This window comes from Canis lupus, chromosome 13 (genome assembly GCF_048164855.1).
Source record: "Canis lupus baileyi chromosome 13, mCanLup2.hap1, whole genome shotgun sequence".
Classification (NCBI taxonomy): domain Eukaryota; kingdom Metazoa; phylum Chordata; class Mammalia; order Carnivora; family Canidae; genus Canis; species Canis lupus.
Window position 1 is genome coordinate 14,603,914 of NC_132850.1, and position 12,194 is coordinate 14,616,107.

Below are 12,194 nucleotides of genomic sequence, written 5' to 3' on the forward strand. Positions count from 1 at the left end.
AACCTAAAATCAGATCATGTCAGCCCCCTATTTAAAATATTCCAGTGGTTGCAGCACCTGGCTGGGTCAATAGGTAGAGCATGTGACTATTAATCTCAGGGTTTTGAGTTCAAGTCCCACATTGGGTGTGGAGCCTACTTTAAAACGAATAAATAGAATGAAATAGAGTACAATATTCTAGTGGCTTCATATCTAACTCGAAAGTGCAGTCAAATCCTTATCATGGCCTCTAAAGCTTTAAGGTCTACCAGCACCTCCTCTTTCATCTCCTTTTTTTTTTCCCCCGAGATTTTACTTATTTATCCATGAGACACACACACACCGAGGCAGAGACATAGGCAGAGGGAGAATCAGGCTCCCTGTGGGGAACCTGATGCGGCACTTGATCCCAGGACTTCAGGACCACCTGAGCCAAAGGCAGACACTCAACCAGTGAGCCACCCAGGCATCCTTCCTCCTTTAACACTTAAAAAAAATATATTTTATTTATTTATTCATGAGAGACAGAGAGAGAGGCAGAGACATAGGCAGAGGGAGGAGCAGACTCCTCACAGGAAGCCTTACGTGGGACTCCATCCCAAGACCGGGATCATGCCCTAAGCCAAAGTCAGATGCTCAACCACTGAGCCACCTAGGCACCTTTAACTCTTAGTATTCTTCTCCTCATTCATTCTGCTAAGGACATACTGCTCCCACATAAAGCTCCCACTCCAGGGCCTTTGCACTCAATGTAACTCATGACAGCCATTGAGGCGCGTCACTTAGCTCTTTCTCCTGAAAGAACATTCCAATCAGCTGCAATTGTACACTTGGCTAATAGCCTCTTGCTGTGGCCTTCAGTATGTGCCTTACCTTGGTGCTTGCTTTTTCTGAGAAGCCCCCCAGGAAATGATTGAGCACAGCAAGGATTCTAGCCATTTCTGCCTAATGTGGGACTCCTCTAATGGGCAATCTTTGCTCCACAGCTCCCTATGGGGATGGCCAACACTTTGTCAAAAATGCATTACTGTCTGGGGCTCTTCCTACTCTCACATCCCAGCTGGGGAATTCATCATTTCTCATAAAACGTGTGCCCTAGATTCCAGGAATTTTTTTCAGGAAAGCAGAGAGGGACATTCTATAAAACATATATCTCTTGGTTAGTGTATTTATTTATTTATTTATTTATTTATTTTTAAAGATTTTATTTATCCATGAGAGACACGGGGGGGCGGGGGGAGAGAGGCAGAGACACAGGCAGAGGGAGGAGCAGGCTCCTTGCAGGGAGCCCGACGTGGGACTCAATCCCATGACCCCGGGATCACGACCTGGGCGTGAAGGCAGGCGCTAAACCGCCGAGCCACCCAGGCTGCCTAGGACTCTTTAGTTAAAGAAACTAGAAGAAACGTAATTTCCCTCTATTCTCTACTTAAATAAAAGCCAGCCGGCGACAATGGAGACAGCAAGCACTTCCGGCTCCCCTGCCACCCCGCATCTACCGCACTGGGCTTTTCACTGCGCGTGCGCAAGGTCCGCCCATCCCCGGAACTTAACCGTTGCCCGCAGTGAAGTGTTTAAATCCTCTCGATCCTGATTCTGGGGAGCCGGCGGCGCACTCGGTTCTCCTATGGGGCTTGGGATTGGACGAGCGCGGATGGATGCGGAGTGCTGATTGGCTGGTGTCGCAGCACGTCGCGGCGACCGTGCGTGTGGCCTCTGGCCCCGCCCCCGCCCCCGCCCCCGCCCCTGACGGGTGGGACTTCTGACCAATCAGTAGGCGCGGCGCGGGCTTCGTTTTCGCGAGCCGGTGTTTGCCGCCTCGGTTCCCGCGACCCCAACGTCCCGGAGGCGGGGCGGCGGGGACGGAGGCGCTGCTTGGAGCCGACCTCTGTTCCGGCCCAACAAACAGGCCCCGCGGGGCGGAGGTGGCGGCGACTGGGGCTTTGTGTCCCGAGTGCTCCCGGAGGGTGGCGGCGGCGGAGCTCGGAGGACGGCGGGCGGCCTGCGGCGCGGCGGCGGGTTCCGCCCTCCCGGAGCCTGCGGCCGGTACCGTGAAGGGGAGCTAGTGGAAAAGTAAGTCAGGAGGACTTGGAGTTCCTGGAACCGCTTGTCCTCAGGTGAGTGAGAGGCTTGCAGTCCATTGCGTGCCACGTAAAGGTGTTTTTACTGCGAAGGTTTGTCGGCTGGAGCCCTGCGTCCTCCCGTCGGGCCCGGCGGCTACGGGGTGGAGGCGGTCGGTGAACGTGGGACGTCGGTGGGCTCCGGGGAGTAACGTGCAAACAGCGCGGTGTGAGCGCGGGCGGTGAAGGGCCACGGGGCTTTGCGAGGGCATTCCAGCTTCAGGGGTGGCCTGTGCAGAGGCTGCAGGTGCTCGGGGGGTGGGATGAGTGGATAGAGGAGGAGGTTGGCGCGGTACGATGGGGCCAGGCTGCCGGGGCGCTCTGCTCTGCAGGCAAAGGAGCCGGGGTGCCCGGGGCTCAGCGATGGAGCGCCTGCCTTCCTCCCGGGGCGTGACCCCGGGGTCCCGGGAGCCAGTCCGTGTCGGGCTGCTTGCAGGGAGCCTGCTTCTCCCTCTGCCTGGGTCTCTGCCTCTCTCTCTCTCTGTCTCTCATGAGTAAATAAATAAAATCTTAAAAAAAAAAAAAATAAAGAAGAGCCATCCGGTTTTTAAGCAGGGGGAATAATTTGGTCCGAGATGCACAGATACTCCCCTGGGAGCAGTCTGGGGACTTTTCAGTAAATCTAGTGAGAATTGATGAAGTCAGAAACTAAGGTAGAGGAGATAAGCCGAATTTATATAGGAAAACAGGGAGGGAGGAAGGAGAGGTAAGGATAACTTGGAGTTTCAGTTTGATGAACCATGATGCCATCACCTGAGGAGAGTATGTCTTGCTAGGTATAGTGGCATATGGCTTTGGTTCGGCGGCTTTCATGGCTTGTGTGATGCTGTCAGAATAAACTCGTGTATTGTTTTAAAATGAGAAAAAATCAACATTACCTTTTTACCCTAATACATAAAGGAAAAAGAGACAGATGTGGAGTTTAAAGGCTCTTCCGTTTAATGAAGAAAAATGGCATTTTATATATTTCCTAGAATTAAAGTCATCCATCTGAATACTGTTACCGGTGACACCCAAGTGATGCAGACGGTATTCAAGTTTAAAGCCTTCAGTCCGGGATCCCTGGGTGGCGCAGCGGTTTGGCGCCTGCCTTTGGCCCAGGGCGCAATCCTGGAGGCCCTGGATCGAGCCCCACGTCGGGCTCTCGGTGCATGGAGCCTGCTTCTCCTTCAGCCTGTGTCTCTGCATCTCTCTCTCTCTCTGTGACTATCATGAATAAATTTAAAAAAAAAAAAAAAGAAGCCTTCAGTCCATGGGCAATGCATGAAGTCCAAGAGGGACGTTGTAGCCTTACAAGAGCACTTTATTTATTTAGTTTTTTAAGATTTTAATTTATTAATTCATGAGAGACACAGAGAGAGAGAGAGAGAAGCAGAGACATAGGCAGAGGGAGAAGCAGGCTCCATGCAGGGAGCCCATGACTCAATCCCAGGACCTCAGATTCACAACCTGAGCTGAAGGCAGACACTCAACCTCTGAGCCACCCAGGTGGCTCTTTATTTTTTATTTTTATTTTTTTTCCCAGGTGGCTCTTTAAATAAGATTTTGTTCTAGTCCATAATTTCAGCCTCTGGCTTTATCTGAAAAGACTCTTCTGCATCTGCATCAGTAACTCTTTCCTCCCTTATCTTGCTTCAGACAATTCCTTCTTGCTAGAATTGAAGTAGAATGTACACAGCTTAAAGAACTCCTAATAAAAGACCTAATAAAAGAGTATAGGAAGTACTGAACCATAAAGAAAGGACTATGCACTCTGTATTTTGCTTTGATAATATTTAGTTGGAGATATCTAGTGAATAGTACAGCTAGAAATACAGGTTTGTAACTGAGGAGAGAGGTGGAAACTGAGAGTTGGCTATGTATAAATGGGTATGGAGGCAATGGGAGTGGATGAAAAGTACCCAGAGAGGGCATGTGCAGCCAAAAAAACTCCACTGATTTTGCAGGAAACATATCAGTTTGTGGGGATGCAGTATTTGTCTTCCATCTCCACAAGACTTAAAGTTTGTTAACCTCATACAGATTCAATAAATACCTAGTTCAAGTTGTTCCTGTGTACTATTTTGTGGTTTTCTGAATATTATGAGGCTTTTGTTCAAAATTTCATATATTAAATACCACCTGCTGCCTAAAATAAATATTAACATTAATTTATAGGCAGAATGACTATAAAGTATGAAAAACAATCAGAATACACAAGTGTTTTATTTTACTATAGATGAAGACACTTCATAAAAATAACCTAATTTTGCCTGTACTATTAATATGCCGTTAAATCATGTTTCTTATTTTTTGTTTTTTATCACTCATTGATAACATTCTCTTTACTTTTTTTTTAGGATACTAAGCATTTGAAATTGAATACAAAATTCACCAACTATCATGGAGCCTACATATTCTCTTGCAGGGCACCAGATAAATACCAGGTATAGAAATATTTTTACAAAATGTTTTTTTCACTACTTTCCCTAACTTGGGAAGATAGGTTGGAATAGAAAAAGAAAACTTCTCTAAGCCTCAGTTTCCTTATCTGTAAATGGGGCATGGTAATGTCTGTATAACAAGATTATTGTGAAGGATTAAATAAGATTACTAAAGTAAGGATCTGGCACATAGTAGGCACTTGGTAAATATTAGTTTCATTCCCACTTTCCCTTTTTTGGTTTCACAGAGCATCTTTATCGATGGGAAATGGAACCTGACCCCTTGAGGCTAAAAAAATCACATACATATTTATTTACATCCTAAACAAGTAAGAAAATGGTTGGGTTCCTTCCCTTGTCTAAACCCTAATCCTTGAATGGAAAAATTTCACACTGGATATACTAAGTTTTTTTAAATGTCCCTAAGCCTTTTCCCATTTGTGTGGAAGAGGAAGGAGGAGCATACCACCTGTCTCCTAATTTTCTCAGTCTGTCAGTACTCTGGGGACAAGACAGATTGGCTTATGTTATTTGGCTATTTAGATGATTTTTATTCTTCTTTTTTTCCCTCTGGGAAGGGACAGTTAATGCTGTCGTGTGAATGTTGTTTTCTTCTAAACTATAATTATATCCACGAGTTACCTTCATTCTCTGTACTTTTTTTTTTGTGTGCCAGATGTTTTTGATGAAGACAATGGGAAACCTGACCAAAAGAGGCTATCATATTCCTTTTGCTTAATTTTGGCCCTTCTGTTTTATCCTCCTGCCACCTCTTATTCTTTGAAAATTTGTCAACTTCTGTTCTTTGAAAAAACTTGTGTTTGCAACAACTCAGTACAGTCTCTTTTTAGTTTTATTTTTAGGGTCAAATTATTATTTTTTTGGGGGGGTCAAATTAATTACACATTCTAGGTAAGAATATACTTATATAATAAATTGATTATTCCTGATACATTCAACTCTAGTTTTTACTTATTTAATGATCTCTCGTTTTTTTTTTTTTGGGGGGGGGGGGGTTGGTTTTTTTTTTTCATTTTCAATAATCTCTGGGCCAGAGAGCAACAGTTCTGAATTATTTAGGAGTTGCAGACCCCTTTGAATATCTGATTGCATGAATCTCCTTCCCTAAGACAAAACAGTTATACATGCATGTAAAAGTTTCTATCACATTTCAAGATGTTTGTGTTTCCCCTGCCTCTAAAGTCTACTGTATACCTTAGGTTAAGAAAAGGGCTAATAGCATTTAAAGAAATCTTGTTATGTGCCATGCATTATTCTTATTTAATCCTCATAACAAACTATAAGGTGTAAGTACTATTATTATCCCCCATTCTTTTTTTTTTAAACGAGGAAACTATAGTGTAGAGAGATTAACCAACCCAAAGTTACATAGTTGGTAAGTGGTATAGCCAGGATTTAAACCTTATGTGATTTCTACTTCAAACCCTTTACATGTGTTGACTCATTTAATATTCATTATAACTACAGGAGATACAGGTGTTACCCTGTTTAGCAGATGAGGAAACTGAGGCACAGAGACATTAAATAATGTGAGCGAGGTCACATAGCTAGCAAATCTTGAAATGAGTTTTCAGATCTAAACAATTAACTTCCAGACATTTTGTTTTACCCACTACATCATACGGCCTCTCACCAATTGATAAATACGTGATAAATACGTTAGATACAGAAATGTAGATAAACTGAGTTTGTTCCTTACTTGCTTTGTGACCTTGAACAGATTTCTCAATCTCAGACCATGTCCTCATTTCAAAAAAGGGAGACTAAAAATCCTTCTTATAGATATTATGAGCTCAAATTAGACACACAGCTAGGAGTAATGATGGAATCAGAATTTGAACCCAGGTTCTAAAGCACTATACCGTTTAGCTTCTAGAAATATAATCTTTGAAATCAGACACTTAGATTCAGATCCCAGCTTTGCTGCTTAATTGTATAAAGTTAGGAAAGTTATAGTTTGTTATCTATAAAATGGATGATAAAAGTGTTTCTGGAACAGTTTTAGTGAGAAATATTGTGTATGTAAAATGCCTACTGAGATGCCTGGTACATATTGGGTGATCAGTAAACTGGGGCTAGTCTTGTAGTTGAGAAGCTTCACTAGGTGATCCGTGAACGTAAGATCTAGAACAAGGTATTCTTAATATGTGATATGATGAATATTCTTTCAGTTCACCTATTTAATAGTCTATGACCATGCAAATACACTGGGTGTAGGTAGCTCACTGCCAGAGCTTTCTTGCTTTAATTACCTGGGAACTTAGGCTGATATCTTCCCCTCAGTCCTTTCGCTCCATTGTTTTTTTCTTACTGTGGTTTTCTCATGTTACTCACTTATGTAAAATAAAAAACTTTGTGATGGTGCTTTGTATGATTTAAGATTGAAACTTGCTATATACTGTCTCTAGGATCTTCGCTAAGGACTTGTTTATGTTGCTGTCCTTTTGATGCTTCAGTAATAATTCAACTGAAGTAGTAGGACCCAAGATACCAATATTGGAAACACTGAAAAATAGACTGTATTAAGTTTTTGTGCTTTCCATAATTTTATTAGATATTGTCTAGAAATTAGTTCAGAAGAACAGAATTTTAGTTTTAAATTTAAATGTAAATTCATGGTTTATAGTTATTTCTGTTATTTAATGATTTTATAGGATTGATACTCCTATTTCTTTTTTCTTTATTTAGTTTTCTTTCTTCAAAAAAAAATTTTTTTTTTTTTAGATTTTTAAGTAGGCTCCATGCCCAACATGGGGCTTGAACTCATTACCTTGAGATCAAGAGTCACATGCTCTACCAATTGGGCCAGCCAGGCATCCTTCCCGCTTCATTTAAAAAAATGTGTGTATATAAATTTATGTATGCATAGGGAAAAAGGGACAAGAAAAAGCTATACCTACATTTTGAGTGCTTCTTTTTCTTTTTTTTTTTTAAGTTATTTTTATATATTTTTTTAAGATTTTATTTATCTATGAGAGACATAGAGAGGCAGAGACACAGGCAGAGGGAGAAGCAGTCTCCCTGCAGGGAGCCCGATGCGAGACTCCATCGCAGGGCTCTAGGATCACGACCTGAGCCAAAGGCAGATGCTCAACTACTAAGCCACCCAGGCGTCCGTCCCTGAGTACTTATTTTCTTGATAGTAAAGTTATAAGGATTTTTCTTTTCTTTTTTTTTTCTTCTTCAAAATATTTTTAGGGACGCTTGGCTGGCTCGGCAGTTGAGCGTCCGCCTTTGGCTCAGGGCATGAGCTTGGGATCTGGGATTGAGTCCCCCATTGGGCTCCCCTCTGGGAGCCTGATTCTCCCTCTGCCTGTGTCTCTGCTTCTCTTTGTGTCTCTCATGAATAAATAAATAAAATCTTAAAAAATATATATATATATATATAAAGCTCTTAAAATTAACATAAGTATTTGAAAAGCCTCATCATTTAATGTTAAACCATTTCTTATAAAATTTCTGCTAAGTTTGCTTGTCTCTGTGATTTAAAACATTTTTTAAAGGTTTCCTTCAAGCAAGATGATACCTTTCTATTTTCCTCCATCAAAATGTGCACTTTGGAACCCAATGCCAGTTGGAGATTTCATCTACTTACATCTCAATTACTACAGGTATAAGATGTTTCTCTTTTCAAATCAAACTTGTAGAAACAGGAGTCAAAATGATATGTAAGGCAAAGTTGATTACTATGACTAATTCCTTTTTTTTTTTAACCTTTTCCATTCAGAATCTCCCTTCAAACAAACTATCCCTTTTGCTGATTCTTAAATCTTTTGTGTTTTTTGGTTTTTAAAGATTGTATTTATTTGGAATCCCTGGGTGGCTCAGCAGTTTAGCGCCTGCCTTTGGCCCAGGGCGCGATCCTGGAGTCCCGGGATGGAGTCCCACGTTGGGCTCCCGGCATGGAGCCTGCTTCTCCCTCCTCCTGTGTCTCTGCCTCTCTCTCTCTCTCGCTCCCGGCATGGAGCCTGCTTCTCCCTCCTCCTGTGTCTCTGCCTCTCTCTCTCTCTCTCTCTCTCTGTGTGTCTATCATAAATAAATAAATTAAAAAAATATTTTATTTATTTATTCGTGAGAGACACAGAGAGAGAGAGAGGCAGAGACATAGGCAGAGGGAGAAGGAGACTTCCTGTGGGCAGCATGATGTGGAACTGGATCCCAGGACCCCAGAATCATGACCTGAGCCAAAGGCAGAGACACGCAACCACTGAGCCACCCAGGTGCCCCTATTACTTGTGCTTTTGAGAAGTAATCTTAATTTCACAAAGTGTTCTGCAAATCTAAAGTTATAAGTATTATGGGAATTCAAGAGACAAAATACGATAAAAACCGAAAGGGTTTTCATCATGCTTTAGCATACTCTCTTTGTAGAACACTGAGAAGATTGAACTGATTTTGAGTGGATAGATCATGTTAGAAGGAATATAACATAGGTTGTGGGTAGGATCTTGAAGGAAAGATATTACAACTTGGGTTTGAAGAAATAGAAAATAGAGACTTGCTGACTTGAGATTTTGTATATAAGGGAGCTTTTGAAAGCAGAATTCTAAGAAGGATGGGTCATGGTGGGGAGAGCCTGGAGTTAGCCTAGCTGTGAGATGGTTTTCTGTAATCTAAGCAACATAGGTTTATGTCCTACTGGTTTGTTTAAGGTGCTATAACTGGAGTCAGACTGCCTGGAGGGTCAAATCCTGATTCTACCACTTCTTATTTATGCAACCTCAGTAAAGTAGGCAAGGATCAGTTTCTTTATTCAGAAAATGGAATAGTGATACCTGTTTCATAGCACTCTTGTAAGGATTAAATGAGACAGACTCTGTAAAGCAGCAATTGGCACAGTGCCTAAAACAGGAAGTATTCAATAAATGGTAGCTATTACAAGGGTTTGTAGAGCAATGTAGCAGTATTGAGATCAAAAAGAAAGAATGAGGGACACCTGGGTGGCTCAGTGGTTGAGCATCTGCCTTGGGCTCAGGGCACGATCCCAGAGTTCTGGGATCAAATCCCACATTGGGCTCCCTGCATAGAGCCTGCTACTCCTCCCTCTGCCTATGTTTCTGCCTCTCTTTGTATTATGTCTCATGAATAAACAAAATCTTAAAAAAAAAAAAAAAGGAAAGAATGAAACAAGATATTTTGAATAGCTTATAGCATTTGATGATGGATTCCATTGAACTAAAGGAGAGCTACAAGTCAAAAAGTACTGAAGTTCTAAACCAGTTGGCAGAGAAGGATAGTGTCACTAATAAAAAAATAGTCTTGTGAGGGTGTCTGTGTGGCTTAGTTGGTTAAGTGTCTGCCTTTGGCCCAGGTCCTGATCTCAGGGTCCTTAGATCGAGTCCTGTGTCAGGCTCCCTGCTCAGCACACAGTCTGCTTCTCTCTCTTTCCACTCATGTTTTTTCTCGCTCTCAAATTCATAAAATCTTTAAAAAAAAAAAAAAAACAGTCTTGTGGCAGTTCAATTAAATATTTCTTAGACTTGTTCATTTTTTTCTCAATGTCTGACCTTTTTTATATTTTCTATTGTATCTTTTTGTGCTACAATGTAATTTTTTTCAACTCTGGTAATTTTCTCTTTATGTGTACTTAGTTGCTGTGTAACCTATTTGTTTAGGTTTTTTTAAATGTGAAAGTATTCCATATATATGAAACATTGTTTATAATATATGTGCAGTGTTTATAGGATAATAAAAATTTACATACCTATTCCTAGTTCATTATATTGAGCTTTTAACTGATTATATTTTTATTTCTGCAAGTTCTTTGTGATTCTTTTTCAAATATGCCTCATCTTTTTTGATAGTATATATTTCCTTGCTTATATTTTAGAGTCCCTTTTATATATCTTTACACATTTTAATCATATTTTTATATATTGTACATTCAATAATACTATAGTATCTGAAGACCATAAACCATATGTAAACAAACAGATTTAGTATGTCAGTCAGACTTTGTTTATAAAGACAGGAGGCTGGCCTCACAGTTTCTTGATCCTTGCTCTGGTTCATTAAATTAAGCAAATGCTCAGATAATAACTGTATCTTCAGTGTCTACTTACTGCAATTCTGGTTTCCAGGCAGCTCTCCCTAGCCACTCTTACCTCTGCCCATCTTTGACCCTAGGATTTGTCAACAGTGATTTTTCTGTACATGTTAAAGATGTGTGTTATATTTTAGGCAGCATTTCATGGCAGGAGGGTTTTTTAGGATGTCCGATCCACCACATTCATATAAGACTTTTTTTTTTTTTTTTCCAGAAATCCAAAGCTTGTGGTAACTGAAAAGACCATCCGACTTGCTTGTCGTCATGCTAAGCAGAATAAAAAAAGCCTGCCATGCTTTTTACTTGGTTCTCTCATAGTAGATGAAGGTAATATACTTAAAAAAAATTTTTTTGTAACTATAATAGAATTTATGTATCGAATTCAGCCAATTATTGTGATGTTCTTTGTGCTATTTTTCTTTGCAAGATGCCAAGGTTATAAAAGTAAGTAAAACTTGATACTACCCACCAGAGACTTCACAGTCTGGTCAGGTGGAAGAATATATATGCAAACCATTTTTTAAAATAAGAGCTTAGCGTACTATTAGTATTAACAAAATGCTTTGCTATAATTGTAGGCTTGCTTGTCATGCTATATAATAACTGCTATTTTTGTTCTCCAGATGAAGAAAGTATGACGTTGACAGTAGATCGTTTTGATCCTGGTAGAGAAGTACCTGAAAGCTTAGAAAGAACCCCTACTGCTTCTCTTCCTGGGGACTTTGTGATTCCATGCAAAATTCATACTCAGGGACTTTGTTCAAAAGAAATAATAGCTCATGATGCAGATGACTTCAGTTCAGCTTTTAAGGTGAGATTTTTTGACTATTTTTAATTGAACACAAGTATCAAATTATGTGTACTATGTTGTATTTCAATAAACCCATATTTTACAAGTATACCTAATAATTTCTGATTGAATGATTGTTGCTAAAATACAATTAAATATGGTTTCTGAAGGCAGAAATTCTAGGGAGGTAGTATGAGTAGCATTCCAGAAAGGGAGGCAGTATGAACAAGATAACAAAGTAGAAGATGTGCTCAGGGTGATGTTAAGGGTGTAGTTTTTTGCTGCATTTGTGGGCAATCAGAATGGATTATTAGTTTGGTCAGATTGTAGAGACCCCTGTCTGCCAATCTAAGGAATTTGAACTTTGTCATATGGGCTATGTAGAGTTATTGAAAGTTTTTGAAAAGAGGAAATACTATTAAATCAAAGATAGTTAATCTGATAGGGCAGCCTGACTAAAGTCAGAGAGAGTAGGTAGGCCATGTCAGTAGTCAGGTGTAAGAGAAGGTGTATTAGCCTGAAGGACAATGTCTAGGAAGGACACAGTGGGCATGAGCAACTATGCAAGAAGAACTGACTTGACAATTTGGGGTAATAAGAAAATAATTAGGGGTACCTGGGTGGTTCAGTTGGTTGAGTGTCTGCCTTTGGCTCAGGTTGTGATCCAGGGTCCTGGGATCAAGCCCTAAGTCAGCTCCCTGCTCAATGGGGGGGGGGGGGGGGGGAGATCTACTTCCTCTCCCTTTGCCACCCACCTCTCATGCTTGCTCTCTCTTTTAAATGAACAAAATCTTTAAAAAACAATAATAATAGTA

General features: G+C 40.8%; 1 protein-coding gene across 6 annotated transcripts in view; it reads left to right on the forward strand.

Annotated features, from left to right (window-relative positions):
• Positions 1–1,796: 1,796 nt before the first annotated feature.
• STIL (STIL centriolar assembly protein) overlaps positions 1,797–12,194 on the forward strand; it is a 62,750-nt gene continuing 52,352 nt past the window's right edge. For 2 of the 6 annotated variants that reach the window (XM_072772232.1, XM_072772235.1), the window contains exons 1-5: positions 1,797–2,096; positions 4,439–4,525; positions 8,047–8,154; positions 10,804–10,916; positions 11,213–11,400. In XM_072772232.1, coding sequence (XP_072628333.1) covers positions 4,482–4,525; positions 8,047–8,154; positions 10,804–10,916; positions 11,213–11,400 — 453 coding nt within the window. In that variant the 5' untranslated portion in view covers positions 1,797–2,096; positions 4,439–4,481. Of the gene's footprint in view, positions 2,097–4,438; positions 4,526–4,770; positions 4,852–8,046; positions 8,155–10,803; positions 10,917–11,212; positions 11,401–12,194 lie in introns of those variants that run through there. The other 4 variants (XM_072772233.1, XM_072772234.1, XM_072772236.1 and 1 more) reach the window with 4 other exon arrangements.